The 15267-nt window shown below is 41.3% G+C and overlaps 1 protein-coding gene across 3 annotated transcripts; it reads left to right on the top strand.

The window, feature by feature from the left end:
- Positions 1–344: 344 nt before the first annotated feature.
- FAM76B (family with sequence similarity 76 member B) lies at positions 345–13502 on the top strand. 3 transcript variants are annotated; one of them, XM_075417658.1, is made up of 10 exons: positions 345–482; positions 598–662; positions 867–921; positions 2417–2572; positions 3508–3704; positions 5663–5710; positions 5907–5987; positions 6662–6794; positions 9949–10050; positions 10885–13502. In XM_075417658.1, exons 1-10 carry the CDS (start codon positions 387–389, stop codon positions 10972–10974), a joined length of 1023 nt encoding a protein of 340 aa, XP_075273773.1. In that variant the 5' UTR covers positions 345–386; the 3' UTR covers positions 10975–13502. The 3 variants fall into 3 exon arrangements, with proteins under 3 accessions (XP_075273773.1, XP_075273764.1, XP_075273783.1); XM_075417649.1 differs by having other exon boundaries at positions 6659–6794; XM_075417668.1 differs by lacking the exon at positions 5907–5987 and having other exon boundaries at positions 6659–6794.
- Positions 13503–15267: the final 1765 nt, after the last annotated feature.

Genomic DNA, 15267 nt, shown 5'->3' with positions numbered 1-15267 from the left:
GCCGCCCAATGAGCGCCCAGCTCCAGGGCGGGGCTCCCGCGGCGGGATTGGCGGCGGCGGGACCGGCGGGGGCGGCGATTGGGCGGCGAGTTTTGAAGGCAGGTTTGGCGCGAGGCGGTGATTGGCTGCCGCCGGAGCCCGAGCCCGGGGCGGAGGGTGAGGGGAGGGGGGTGACGCCGATGCCGACACCGACACAAGGGGGACGCGGCTGGGCGGCGCGGGCTCGACGCGGGGCCTAGGGCGGCGGCGGGGGCGCGGGCGCGCTCCCCGTGCCCGGCGGCGGCGGCGGCTCCTCGGCGGCGGCCCGGGCCGGCCGCGCTCCGGCCCTCGCCCCGGCGCCTCCCTCTCCCCCCTCCCTCCGCCCGTGTCCGCCCCGCCGGCCGCGGATGGCGGCGGCGGCCGCCCCGGCCCTTTATGCCTGCACCAAGTGCAACCAGCGCTACCCCTTCGAGGAGCTCTCCCAGGGCCAGCAGCTGTGCAAGGTGCGGCGCGGCCCGGCCCCCCGGGGAGGAGGAGGCGGGTGGCGGCGCGGGGAGGCAGCGGGCGGCGCGGCGGGAGGGGAGGTAACGGCGCTCTGCTCTGCTCTGCTCCCCTCAGGAGTGCCGGATCGCCCACCCCATCGTGAAGTGCACCTACTGCCGCTCCGAGTTCCAGCAGGAGAGGTACGGCGGGGGCGGGCAGGGGGCCGCTGTCGGGCGGGCTGTCGCGACAGAGCGTGTCGCGCAGGCCCGTTAGGTCGGCCCGCCCGCCGCTGGCGGCTCGGCCGCAGCCCGTGCCCGCGCGTGTGTTTTGCGGCCGTTGCGCGGGAGGGAGTCTCGGGGTGCGGGTCGGTCGCTGAGCTCACCGTTGTGCGTTTTTGTCCTCAGCAAGACTAACACGATATGCAAGAAGTGCGCCCAGAACGTGCGGCAGTTCGGAACGGTGAGTGGGCGGCGGCGCGCGGTGCCCGGCCGCGCCCGGTCCCCTTCTGCGTTCCGAAAAGTTCTCCCGCGCCTCGGCCGAGCGTTTTCTGTCGGGGCGCGGGGGGAGCCTCACCTTGCGGAAGGGGGACGGGGGTCACTGGCGGGTCGCGGTGTCCCCCGCGTGGAGAGCCCTCGGGGCTGTGCGTAGCCGAGCAGGCACTGACAGCTGCAGCGGGGCTGTTCAGAGCGTTGCGTGCGCGGTTTATGGATGTAAAGCGGTTCTTTGCATGTTCTCCTAAACGCACGCCTGACGGCAGACAGACCGTTGGCTGTCTCTGTGAGGAAGGGTGAATGTGAAAATCGAACAATGCCGTGTACTTCGTATTACAGAAGTCTTAAAATGTTTAAATGCGTGTGAATGACGGCAAGCTACTAAGTAGGAAAGATGTTACCAGTGTTAGCTGTATGCGTGTTACTTTACATTTTCTCATCTTGACTTTCAGCTTCAGTTCTGTTAGAAAATTTGATTTTTTAATATACAAATACACAGGTTGTGTCTGAGCGCACCGCAGATACTGGTTTATAGACGATGTCAAGATAATCTTGTTATAAAACAAAAGTGCATAACTTCTGTGTACTTGACCAATCATATTAGATGAAACTCAGCTTACTTGAGAAACATAAAGGCTGTTGGTATCTAGGCAGGCATTTTGTGATTGTAAACTGAAATAAGAACATTCTTCAAAAGCTTAAGATGTAGTAAAATGATGGGCAAGACAGATCCAACAGTGTCTTTTGTCAGTAGTTCATAAAAAAAAAAAACAGAACTGCATTGAAGATAATCAGCCACTTCTAACCTATGAAAACTGACAGCAATTTTATTTTCCAGCGGTGTATTATTCTAGTTGAGTGTATGGAATAAAAGTTGATAACCTGAGCTGGTGGTATCTGAAGTTGTTGGTGGTTTGGGGGTTTTGTTCTTGTGGTTTGTGTTTTTTTGTTTGTTTGTTTTCAAGTTTCTTGCAGAATTGCAGGGATCAGGAAACTGGTCTGGAAGCTGTAGGGTTGTCCATCCCTGAGTAGTGCAAGGTAGAGGGATGTTTTCAGGAATTTCCAGCCTAAGAAAATGACTTGATTACTCTTTTTAACTTTTTTTAGGTAATTTCTTTAGAAATGTTGTGAAACAGAGAGAAAATGTCATCATATTAAAAAAAACCAAAAAAAAAAAACTAAAAAGAGGCAGGGTAGAGGTAAGCAATCACATTGTACATGTTTCTTCCGTGGAGTATGTACCTGGGTTTTCATGGAAAGTCCAGACAGTTTGACCGATGAAGGAGCATCATTTTAGAGGAAAAGTTTAGTGCTCCAGATAGTCTATCTCAAAGAACCTTTTTCCTACCATTACTATGTGAAGCGCTGGTAGTTTAGAAGCGTCATCGTGTGGTTTGATCTACCTGTGATCATTACAGAAACTGTAAATGTACTAACTTAAGTTCAACTTCTCTGTTTTTCAGCCCAAGCCTTGTCAGTATTGTAACATTATTGCAGCGTTTATTGGCACAAAATGTCAGCGCTGCACCAACTCGGAGAAGAAGTACGGCCCACCTCAGACATGCGAACAGTGCAAACAGCAGTGTGCTTTTGATCGAAAAGAGGAGGGAAGAAGGAAGGTAGGCTTTGCTCCGCAGCTGCAACAGCTTAGGCTGACAACAGACAATGTTCCGCCTTCACAAGAGAAAGGTTAACAGGAACGTATCTGAAGTTCACTAATACTAAGTTAAAGTTGCTGCGCTTTACAATATTTGAGTTAGATTTTGCAAGTTGCAATTGTTACGTTAGCTATGGAGCTGATTTACGTTAAATCACTATCGTTAAAAGTAAGCTGGAGTGTAAGCTGACAGTCATAGCTGGGGGGCAGAGGTTAAGCAGCTGAATAGTTCCTGGTGCTTTGACTTTTTTTTTTTTTTTTTCATTTTTATTTTGCCATCTGTTGGCTCTTATGTATGTCCGTAACAGAGGTCTGTCACTTTACCTCTTCGATTCGCCTGCCTTGCCTGAAAGTACAGCACCAGAGAGGGGGACTGCTCTGAGCAGCCCTTTGTGTTCTGCTTGCTGAAATAGCTTTGGCGAGTGCCACTTTCTCATTCCAGAAGGTGCTGAGGAAATGACCTCAAAAGCCTCTTGCCTGAACCAAAGAATAGTGCTGTTTTATAGCAGAATTTAGTTGGTACAAGCAACACATGGGCTGGACATCTTGATTCTGCCTGGAATACGATGGGTTGAGAGGGTACATGGTGTCTAAACTAAAAACGATTTGTCCCTTTCAAAAGTTCTTGTCACTTCTGTGATACAGAGCGAGTCCAACACTTGCGAAGACAACTTTCTAGCATAACTTTAAATGACAAAAAGAAATGGAAAAAGATTCACTTTACTAAAAGATAACATGCATATGCTGGAGATACAGTAGTGCTGTTTCGTACCAAAGAGATTTTTCCCAAAGATAACAGATGAAGTGAAACAAGTTTTTCGTACAAATATTGAAGTACATCTTTCTAGTGCAAGTATACTTGGAAAAAAAACTCTGCTGTGAATTATTTTCCAAAAGGTTGATGGAAAGTTACTGTGTTGGCTCTGCACGCTGTCCTACAAGAGAGTGCTACAGAAGACAAAAGAACAGAGGAAGAGCCTAGGATCTTCGCATTCTAACTCCTCATCCTCATCTCTTACTGAGAAAGACCAGCATCATTCAAAACACCACCACCATCACCATCATCATCATCGTCACAGCAGCAGTCATCATAAGTAAGTATGTCAAAAATTACAGTAGCTGTTGGTGCCTCTTCCTCTCCTGTGTTCTGTTAGTGCTGAGATCATATCAAAGGAAAGAAGAAATGCCGTTTGAAGTACGGCATCAAAAGCAGTAGCAGAGTGTTGTTCTTCCATGCTCGGACACAATCCTTGTATTTTTACAGTTTGGATGAGGGGAGGTCAGCAAAAAGCAGAAATTCTGGGGTGATTGTCAGACTAGTTGATGTTAAAACTGGTAGCAAGTCTAGAAAAGAAACCCACAGAATGGCTACAGACCAAGTTACTTGGGGACAAGCTTGAATTTGGCTTGCTAAGCAGTAACTGCCATGCGATAACTGCTACTTTGTGTGCAGTTACCATGGGTTAAAAGGTGTGTATTAGCAGTGAGCACAGAACAGCTCAGAATCCTCAGCCTAACTTACTTCATCCTGACGTGTGTGCGTGCACATAGTTGCAGTTAAATGGAGAAGCAGAAGCAACTGTGTGGGATAACTCTCGGTCTAGGACCAGTTTGTATCTCTTTGCTAATTTTCATTCTCAAATCCTGCTGGAATAAGCAGTTTATGAGTGGCTTTCAAACAGACATAGGAAAATAACACCGTCAGTTCAGTTACTGGCAGTCTGATAACATTTCACACAGTTTTGTCCCACCTTTGCAGCTTTTCTCAGTATGCCGTCTCTGCCCGTGGGACGAGCAGCATGCCAACTTTAATGGACATACTAGTTTAATTATAAATCCCAGGACTGATTTGGTTTTTATGCTAGTATAATAGTAGCCATAACTCTTATTTTCATCATTAGGCTTATGGCAGCATAACATTATATTTATTTTTGCATTGGATAGTGCTACAATGGTAATGACCCTGCCCCAGACCTACACAAACACTCTCAGTCGAAGCTTCACTTTCCTGGTGCTTACAGCTTTCCGGTTTTACTGAAACTTGCCTAACTAAGTGTGACTTAAAAGCAAAATAAGATGGAATTATATTGTGAGTGAGGAGAATATTCCATACATACTTTCACTTAAAAAAAAAAAATTGGATTTTCTTTAGCGATTTGAAGAAGAAAATTATTCTTGTTGTGCAGACAGTCATTGTACTGTTCGTGTTTTCTCAAATCTGTTCTGAAAATCAAGTTACTAGAGGCTAAATCTAATTTAATGCATGTGGCAGAGCTATATTAAGGATTAAATTAAGAATAGTTAGCTCTCTACTACAGAATAGAGCTTCTAATACACTCAAGAATTATAAAAGTAAGCCTATCTCCTTACAGATCACAATGTTCCCAGTTTAGCACCTTTTTTCTGTAGGCTGCCATGGGTCCATTGCTTCTGGTCCAATAAATACAGGACTCTTCTTCCCTCTCCAGTATTTCATTTATTGTTAAGGTGACACAATAGAGACAGTGAGGTAGAAATACACACTTATTGAACTACTGCATTTAGTGCAGTCTTCTACGCTTTACTATTCCTATATTGATGGTGTTTATTAAAATGACTTTTGAGATTATTGCAATCAAATCCAAAACAGCTTTGCTGTTATGCCATCCCATAAGCACCACTTTAGGCAATGTTCATATTGCAGCATGGGAATCCCAGGAATGCTCTTTTAGACCAGCTTGCTGAGTACAAGATTAGCAGTGTGAAGTTCACAAAAATTGGGAGATGCCAGAAAACAGTTTTAGCCATCAGTCTGGAAGTCTACCCCTTATGTTTTACAATAGCATAAACATTTAGCTAAGAATTATTTGTATAGCATCCTGATGTAGTGAGGAGTGATCATGAATAGGACAGATAATATGACCGTCCAACTGCAAATTCATAATTGGTCATTTTTATAATTTTTTAAAAAGCGGGGGGTGTATGGATTTTTCTCAAGTACAGATACCATTCACATCAACTTAGAAATAATGCCGTGTTCGGTCAGTTACCAAATACATTTTGCATATTTCAGAATCAGCAGCCTGAGTCCAGAACAAGATCAGGGACTATGGAAACAGAGGTAAATATGATATTATTTATTAATTTCCTTTTAATTTATCTTGCAGTTTCATTTAAAGGACTCTCTCTCTTGCATTTCTGGCTAGTCTCTAGCATTCCAGCTAGGAGCATGAGTTAGTTATTTAACATGTACCAAATGGTGATATTAGAGAGTGATATAGTATGAGGCTTTAGGTTTACATTTTGTTTGATTTCAGCCATAAATCCTCTGCAGCTATTCAGAATGAAACTCCAAAGAAAAAACCCAAACTGGAATCCAAGCCATCAAATGGAGATAGGTAAAGTTGTATTTTTGTAAAGCTGAGCCATTTCAACCAAATAGAACACTGGTTTGTGGCCAGTTGCTTTTTTTCTTTGTTTTCTTGGTCTGAAGAACGAGGGAGGTGAAACTATTGTCCAGCCAGACAGGTTTTTGGGTGGCATCTGAGTGCTGTCAGTCAACTAAATGACTTTATTAGCAGAAAACTGGCACTGTTTTCTGCTTTTAAGCTGTTTGGGGAAAAATTAAATAAAGCTTGTGTACGAGGCAAGAGTTATCAATGAAACAGTATTCCCTGACATCAGTGTTTTGTCAATTAGATGCAGGGTTGAACCTGTTGCTCTAAGCTGACCTAGTATCTAGAGAAGTCTTTTGGACCTTAATATGTGAGACTGAATCTTTATTCTGTCTCTGGCTAAACGGTTGGAATAAAAGTAAACATGGCTGCTTCAGTCGAAAGGTATTTGTCCCCCTCAAAGCTAATACTTAATTATATTTCTGCAGGTGTATGTAATGTGTGCCATTAGTAAGGTAATTTGCCAGTTGCATCCATTTCTGTCAGGTACATATTTTTTTTGCATTAGTCCTTAAGGATGTTTGTGGAATTATTAATTACCCAGTTTGAAATTTAAAAAAAAGTACTTTTTTGTTCTATTGATGTTGTAAGTGACTATTGTTTTTTGATTTTAGTAGCTCTATAAATCAGTCAGCAGACAGTGGAGGAACTGACAACTTTGTCCTCATAAGTCAGCTGAAAGAAGAAGTAATGTCACTTAAACGTCTTCTGCAGCAAAGAGATCAGACTATTTTAGAAAAAGATAAAAAGGTAAAAGTTGCACCTCCTTAATAAGAACTTTATAATTTTGTTTTGTATTTTGTAGACTCCTAACAATGTCAAAATGGTGAGATAAAACAAAAATCAGATACCATTTTTTATATAGCAACTAATCAGGTCTTACCTTTCAAAGGACAAGTTTGGGACTTTGGTATCACAAATATATTTTGGCCCCAAGTCAGAGGAATTCATCTTGTCTCACTTGAGCCATCGAGAAGCTAGCCATCTGGTTCACTGTTAACGCAGGCTGCGTGCCACAGGAGAGCATGAAATGCCAGACAGTGGTTTGTATGTTTTACATATCCTAAACTGAGCCACGACAAAGATCCCAGGTACCTCCATAGGCTGATGGGCACACAAGAAAAGAGTAGGGTTAAGAGTAGTAACCATTCTGAGTTTAGCGTGGTTTTTGTTTAGTTTTAAACTAAAGCAGCTGTAGCTATAGTTAATGAGGTGGTGTCTAAATTTACATGTACAGTGTATGAAAATGAAGTGTTTTGATTTTAGAAGATTGGTGGCGTGTGTCTAGTGTAGGTTGTCACATCTTTGTGGATGACCAGAGACTAGAAGAAAAGCTTGGATTAGATGCTTGGCAGTCAACGAAAGTTAAGTGAAATAGTCAGGCCTGAGTGGCTGCAGTGAAACTCATACGAGAGATTCATAGAATCATGGAACAGTTTGGGTTGGAAGGACCTGTGAAGGTCATCCCTCAAAGGATTCACCCTTCAAATAACCTAATGGCTAACAAGAAAATGGAAATAACTGCAAATACGTACTTTGCCTTTGTTAGAGCTTATTTCTCTGCAATCTGGTTGACTAGATGCTTTTCAGACACTGTCTGTAACAGTGGCTCTGGAGTGTCTGTTCAGGATTAAGTAGGTTGTGGAATTATAGAAAAAACAAATTTGCTATGTTTTCAAGTAAAATTTTCATTAAAGATTCATGGTGGCCTATCAGAACATTGATGGTTAAGAAAGGCTTGTTGATCCTGAAAGGAAAATGCTTTCACTTTTAAACTGTAGTTCAGTATCTTCATTTCTCCACTTAAATGTGTTGTGTAAAGGATATTGAACGTTTCTTCCTTTATGCCGCTGTTATACCTGGTGTTGGAAGTACTTGCTGTTTCAAGCCTTTAAGCAGTTAATGTGAACGAGCTGAGCAGTCTGTCATGGATTCTCTTTAGGTATTTTCTTCAAAGGACAGACGTTAAGGCCTTGATCTCTCTCTGATAAAGCCAGTAGAATATCCTGAGTCAGTAGGAAATTCACTTACCTCTTTTTATATTTGATCTACTGGGCAAAGCTAACAAAAGGGTTAGGTAAGGAAATGTCACCTACTTCTGCATTACCACCGCAGTAACTTGTTCTGTGCTGTTTCCGTAGGGAGGGCATCTAATGATTTTAGTATCCCCACTGCTAAGAACTATTTATTTGAGCTCAGAGTTCTTTGAACTTAAAGACTCCTTGAGGCAAGCATTACTCACTTTCAGAAAGTCACTTTCTTCAGCTGCTGCGGGGGGGAGAAAAGCTGAACACATCGTACAGTGTTTGCATAGCTGAAAATTTCACAATAAATGAATGCACTGCAGATGTTTTTTTTGACTGTGAGACAGTAAATATAAAGGTGCATACTGGGATAAAAGCCTGAGCCAGACCTGTGGGAGATTCCTGCTGAGATCTTGTCCCAGGATTTGTGCAGGGACAGCATTTGAACAGTTTGGAGCGCTCCAAAAGAAAAATCTCTGAAATGTATAACGTGTGGCAACAAAACCAACCCAGTACACCAGCTTTACAGACAAGCCTCGTTCATCATTTTTGTTACAAGTCAAGATCTCAGCCGTGTCGTTACCAGTGCTTGTTGTTTGCAGTGCCAGCCGGGTTTGGCTTTCTGGACAAAATGTTAGTGAGACGCCAAGCAAGGCATTACCATGGGGCCTTGAGACTTGATCGTTAGGAAGTGACCACGGTACGCTGAGTGTTCACAGGTAGCGTGTGTGCTCATGTAGTTGCATACTTTACCATGGTGCAATACCACCACGAGGGTTGTTTTGTATTTAGTTTGTGGTATGTGGTTTTGTACCGGATCCCCTGGAATTTACAGCAGCCGCAAGTACAAACCTTGAGCAGCGGTCTGTGTGCAGTGAGGTATGTATCCTTGTGCCGAGATACCTGCACTTTGTTTAGGACCGTTTGATCGACAGTTCTTTTGAATACCTTGTTTCTCTACCTGTGATTTGACACGTGCTTGAGGTTGGTGATAGCAGCCTTGGTAGTCATTTTAGGAATGTGTGCTCTGGTTCGTTGTAGCGGGCTGGTTTGCTAGCAAGGAGGCTTCATTTCCTGATAAATTCAAATTGTCCAGAGAGGTTCAAAGTAACCAGGTGAATCTGGGATGCTTTGAGGAACTAAACTTTTTAAATAAGTGGTTCCTAAGACTTCTGGGTCCATACACAACAAACTGTTAGTAGTTCACCCAGCTGCACATGCCTCCAGAAGAAGAGTTCAGCTTCTTGGAGAGAAGGATATATGACAGTTGAGAAACACCTGCCTTAGTCAATGTCATCTGGATCTTAGGAGAGACCCAGTTGGCAGCATTACTACACCATACACACAGAATTAAACCATAAATTAAGTCATTTTAATTACACATTGCTAATAACACAGTTTAATTCATTATTGTTCTGGGTTGAGAAGCAGTGAAACTCTGGAACGTATACGTCTGTTTAGGATAATTGTAGCACAGAAGGACACAGCGGAGTCCTTTCTGTTGTCTTTGTATGAAAGATTTTTCATGTGTTACCATACCATATAACTGAAGATTGTGATAAGCGTCTCACAGCTGAAAGAACAGCTAAGATTATAAATCATTAGTCTTGTTTTTTAATTTTTTTTTGTTGAAGGTTAACCTTCTTTATACCAAATCCTGAGCAAATGTTATGGTTATATAAATACAGTTGTTTTCTTCATATAAAATAGACGTACTTACTTTTCAAGCTACTTCTCAAGTGCTGAACTGTGCATGCTACAACAGTGAAGAAATACAGTGTCTCCTGAGATTCCTGAGGCTTCCATAAAGACTGCACAGATTGATTAGATGATGTATACTGTAGCAGTCCATGGAAGCTTCATAGAGTTTGTGTTTTCAGTTGACAGAACTGAAGGCAGACTTCCAGTACCAGGAGTCTAACTTGAGGACAAAGATGAACAGTATGGAGAAAGCTCACAAGGAAACTGTGGAACAGTTGCAGGTGAGTAATTGGTATCAACACTTGAGAAATACATCCTATGGAATTACGTATTCAGGCTGTTCACTCACAGCAATGAAATGCCCCCTCCCTGGAAGTGTTCAAGGCCAGGTTGGACGGGGCTTTGAACCACCTGGTCTAGTGGAAGGTGTCCCTGCCCGTGGCAGGGGGGTTGGGACTAGATGGTCTATAAGGTCCCTTCCAACCCAAACCATTCCGTGATCATTCTGTGATTCTGTAGTACCAAGTTCTTGAATGGTCATTACCATGTTGAACTTCAGATGCATTGTACAGCAGTTCTGCAGTCAACAGACAATCTCCATATGAATTAAATAAACTCACTGTATTAATTGCTTTCTAACTTTAAAAGATATAGGCTTACCTCACAAAGATATAGGCTTACCTTTCTCAAAGGTTATGTTAATTTTTTAGGTCTGTTCTCTGATATTTAATCAATTGTTAGCATGCTGTTGATCTGATTGAACAGCTCAGGGTAACACAACTGACAGTTAAATGTCCCTTGTTAAAGCATGCTTTATCAGGAAGAAAGCCTAAATTAGTTGCCTTATAAATCACAGACAGAACGGATACTCAGGGCAACACCTCAGATACTAAATTTTGCAATACAGGAAATGTGGTTGTCTTTTCTGTTAAAGATGGAATAGGTATATCAAAAAGCATACACAAATCTTTGAAAAGTGATCGTTATCTTCTTTGAATGTTGTTGGCATGCGCATTTCCAGAATTTGTTTCATAAATGCAGTGGGAAATTAGTGCATGACACTGCTATCTGAGACGTTTCAGTAATTCATGAAACCTTTTTTATCTGTATTGCAGGCCAAAAACAGAGAACTACTCAAACAGGTTGCAGCGTTGTCAAAGGGTAAAAAGTTTGATAAAAGCGGGAGTATACTGACATCACCTTGAGGAACTGGTCATTTGTGGGGTTTGCTACTCAATGTAGATTTGAGTAATTTTGTGAAGCCCTTAAAATCCTGCGTAGTGGAAAAAATATTTTTGCACACCAGATTAGTTGGCATGTTTCCTACACGTTTTTATAATTAATACGCAGCTTTTTTTTAGTTACTGTTCAGATGAAATACTTCAACTGGCTTGAAGAATGTTTTTATTTTTTTGATATTGGAAACTTTTTGCCAGCAATAGTATTAAACGATGGCATAGAGAACATAGCAGTGCTCTCTCTAAAAGGACAACATGCAATAACAAACTAGGTGTACTTTTTACACAGCAGCAACCGAGTCTTTTAAAGTACCCTGATGTCAGCCAAGCGTTTATGAACCTGCAGTGACACTGAACACTGGTTTCTGGCAACTGCTCTTTTACTTCGTATCAAAATACAACTTTAGAATGAAAATCATGGTGCTCTCAAGTGAAACTGAAAAAAGGCATATATATGTATGTGTAAATACAACTGCAACGGTTATATTTAGTTCTAACAAGTAATTAGTGTTTTACATTCTTGTGATAGGGATTTACCGAAAGATTATCTATTGTACAGTAACAGAGGCAGTGTGGTTTTTGTAAGATTTACTGTAGATTTTTCTTGCAAGTGCCTTTCTCCAACTGTTTATTTATAGGAATGTTGGTATTTTGTACATAAGGTTTTTATGTTTTAAAATCATGTTTAATAAATGTTTTCTGTAAATATAAATGTTTGTACAGAGGAATCTGAAACAAAGATCAAAGTGGCTAGTGCAGTGCTTGAAGCAGCATTAAGAGCTAGCTAATTGATGGACAGTGAGTATTGGCTTTAGATAACCTTTGTAGCTTGTGTCTGTGTGGTATAGGACTTTGTTAGTGCTGCTCATGCCAAATGCTTCCTGAACAAAAACAAAATGTTTTTTGCCACACTGGAGTTTAGTGGTTTGTTTTGTTTATATATTTTTCCCATTTGGCACAGCACTAATTTTAATTCCATAGCAGGCATTGTGCTCCCAACGTTACCTGCTTAGCTAGGGATATCCGCTGACATTTTTTTGAAAAAATTATTCCCCATTGTTTGATTTAATGTACTTAGTTGTAACTTATGGTGATTCTTCTTAATGAATTACAAGATTCATAGAGTCATAGGTTGAAAAAGACCTCTAAAATCATCAAGTCTAACCATCATTCTCATCCCCCAGTAAATACGCAATGAGGCAAGGGTAGCCAAAACTAATAATGGTCTTGAAATTAATTAAGGGAGTGGATGTGGTGTCAAAGGGTGAGTTGTTTTAATGTTTTGGGTAGATTTTGATTCTAAATTACATCACTTTAAGTTTAGCTCTGCTCCTAATGGACATCAGTCGTATTCAGAAAGCTCTGTTAAACAAAATTTAGAATACCCCAAGGTCTCCATTCAGGAAAGTGAGTTACAAATCAGCATAAAGTGAAGTAGACCTGTCTAAGTGAAGGTTTAGTTCAGCTCTGGGTACTGATTGGTCACAAGGTAACTGCTTATATTTCAGTAAGCTTAACTGTGTAGAATAAGCTACACACCTTTTAATTAAAGAACTAAAATCTGAAGTTCCTTGTCTGTCCACCCATGTACTGAGCTATGAACACCTTTTCAGCAGTTCAAACAAGTTCCAGCAATGACAGACTACTGAAAAATTTGAAAAAATTAAACTAGCTTGTTTCATATGGCATACGTGTATTTTTATACTCTAAAATCAACTTTGTATGTTTATAAATGCTCCTCTTTAAACTTGCTAAATTAGGGTAAAGAATGCTGCTATCCTTCGGGGATGTTATTATTAATACACAAATTTATGACTTTCATTAATTCAGAGTAGTATTTCGGTACTGGGTTTTTTTCCAGTTGAATGGCAACCCATGTTTGGTGAAATTGATTTTAAAACACAGAAATGCATAGCAAAATGTTTGAAATAAAATCACTTAATGATATCTGTTGAAGCTGCAGTAAGGGCATTTTAAAGGAGCAAACTGAAGTTCTGTATTAGAAGTAATCAACTTTATAAATCCCAGTCTGAAAAATTTGTAGGGGCTTCACAGTGTTTAGTGCTAATTAAATACCTGCGGGTTTTCTTCCATAATCTCGTTTATAACATGAATTTTTCTGAAGTTGTAAACTAGCCAACTGAATCCCAGTCCTGAGAATAGTGTCCTGGAGCTGTAGATTATTGACATGATAAACTGATGTTCTTTAAACGTGGATCTGCGAGGAGATTGTTGTACTGTATTGTGCTTTTTAGCCTGTTTCCAGATGTTGATTAGCATTGACCAATAATGGCCACTTTGGCTCAAGTTATTTATGTATTTTAAGCCTGTGAATATCGCAGCCCCCGGTAGATAGTATGTCTGGATCTGTGTTCTGCAGTGAAGCTATTCAGCTGTCCACATGTACAGACTGTTGAAATACTGTACTGGCACACACCTGGCCGTTGACATTTTGTACCTTTTCTAAATCCAATGTTTCACAATAAAATCTTGTCAAAACACTAACCTGTCCTTTTAAAATTATTCAGAAATACATGTTTCATGTTAATCCTTCACGCTGTGTCACTCGATACAAGTCTGTGGCCAAAAGAAGGCGGAATTTCGTGTTTGCATTTGGTGTGTAGTTTTCTGGGAAGATTAGACACCTTGGACTGTCTACAAATTGTAGCAATCTAGAGCTTCAGATTCATTTCTCTTAAGAAAATGTTTTGGTTTTCTGCAACTTGATTATAATACATAGAAATATTTTCTTGTAGAGAGGAAAAAAGCCTCAACATTTAACTGAGATCTCGTGACATTTAATAACGCCTTCAACAGGCTTTTTATGTCCGGATTAACATCAGCACTCGCATTTAAAACTACCTGAGTGTCGGGCTTGGTCTGTTAACCATAAGCTTGTTCTTGCTTTACATACGTTGTGTACAGCGAGGTGATTCTGAGGTGTGAAGTGACATTGGCAGTTTCTATGGCCGTTCCCTTTCATTACAGTTCAGAATGGAAAAAAAACCAAACAAACCAAAAAAACCTCAAGCAAACGAGAGGAGATTCTGTAGTGTTCTGGTCAAGGCAGTTATCTAGAACGGGGGCATCTTGGAGATTCAGAGCCCTGCCCTTCAAACTGAGTGTTTTATATTAGGTACAGTAATGAATAATATGCTATTCTTATATTGAATTGTTCTTAGCCTCATTTTAATGCAGATTTGCAATGGCTTTGTTGAAGCCATTTGCTTTTAAAGCCGAGAGCAGGTCAAAACGATGTGTGGTACCTGGTTTAGAGGTGTTAGAGGTGGCTTCCACGTGACGCATGCAAAACTCGTGTAACTGGCTGTGTAGCAGAGTGACTCCCTGAAAGAGATTTGCATCATTTGAAGCCAATTTCCTCAAAGCAGACTGAAGTCGATGCAACCTGTTACATCGGCACTTAGGTTGTTCTTAGTGGTCTGCAGGAGCTTCGGAAGCGCTGAATCCACACTGATTTGTTTGAAAACACTGAAGTTTCTGATTGCAAACTATGGTCTTAACTAACTTATAAACATGGAGTAAAAGCTGTTTGTGTCATTTTTGTTCCCTCAACGGAGTTAATAAAACAGCAGCTGAAAATATGGCAACAGAAGATACATTTTCTCATGGAAAAGCTATTAATTAGTTTTCCTTTAGCTTTCCTCATGGAAAAGGTATTAATTAACATGTAAAATTACCTCTGTTGAATCCCACAGAGGTAGCAGGGGGAACCAGGCGAGGGGATCGTTGCGGTGGAAGGAGCAGAGGTTTGAGGTGCTCCTGGGGAATGAAGCAGGGTAATGCAGGGGTAAGGGCGGATGGGGAAGAGAAACCTTATAAATAAAAAAGAGATAGGTACATATTGCTCGTTTAAGCCCTGTACTGAATCACACGGTTGGGTCTTTTTCCAAGACATGCAGGTATTTTCCAAAGTGGCAACTCGGGTAAAATGCAGCGTTGCTTAAGGGAGTTTTTTCTTTGTTTTCTTTTAAAGATACTGGAGTGCAAATCTGAGAAAAGAACAGAAGAAACAGCTTAATTAAATAGAAATACAAAGATGTACAATGTAAAATCCATCTTCTAAGCAGTCAATCATGCTGTTTAGGCCTAGAAAAAATAGTTTAACAGTACAGTATGCCAGTGTCATGGCTGGGTAAAGGTGTAAGTTTCAACATACGACCTGAACTCATTTTGTCTGTGCCCTTACAGGTTAGAGAGAAATCGTCCTTGAAAGCATGGCACTCATTAGCACCTGAATCA

This window comes from Opisthocomus hoazin, chromosome 1 (assembly GCF_030867145.1).
Source record: "Opisthocomus hoazin isolate bOpiHoa1 chromosome 1, bOpiHoa1.hap1, whole genome shotgun sequence".
NCBI lineage: Eukaryota > Metazoa > Chordata > Aves > Opisthocomiformes > Opisthocomidae > Opisthocomus > Opisthocomus hoazin.
This window is presented reverse-complemented; position numbering and strand designations above follow the sequence as displayed.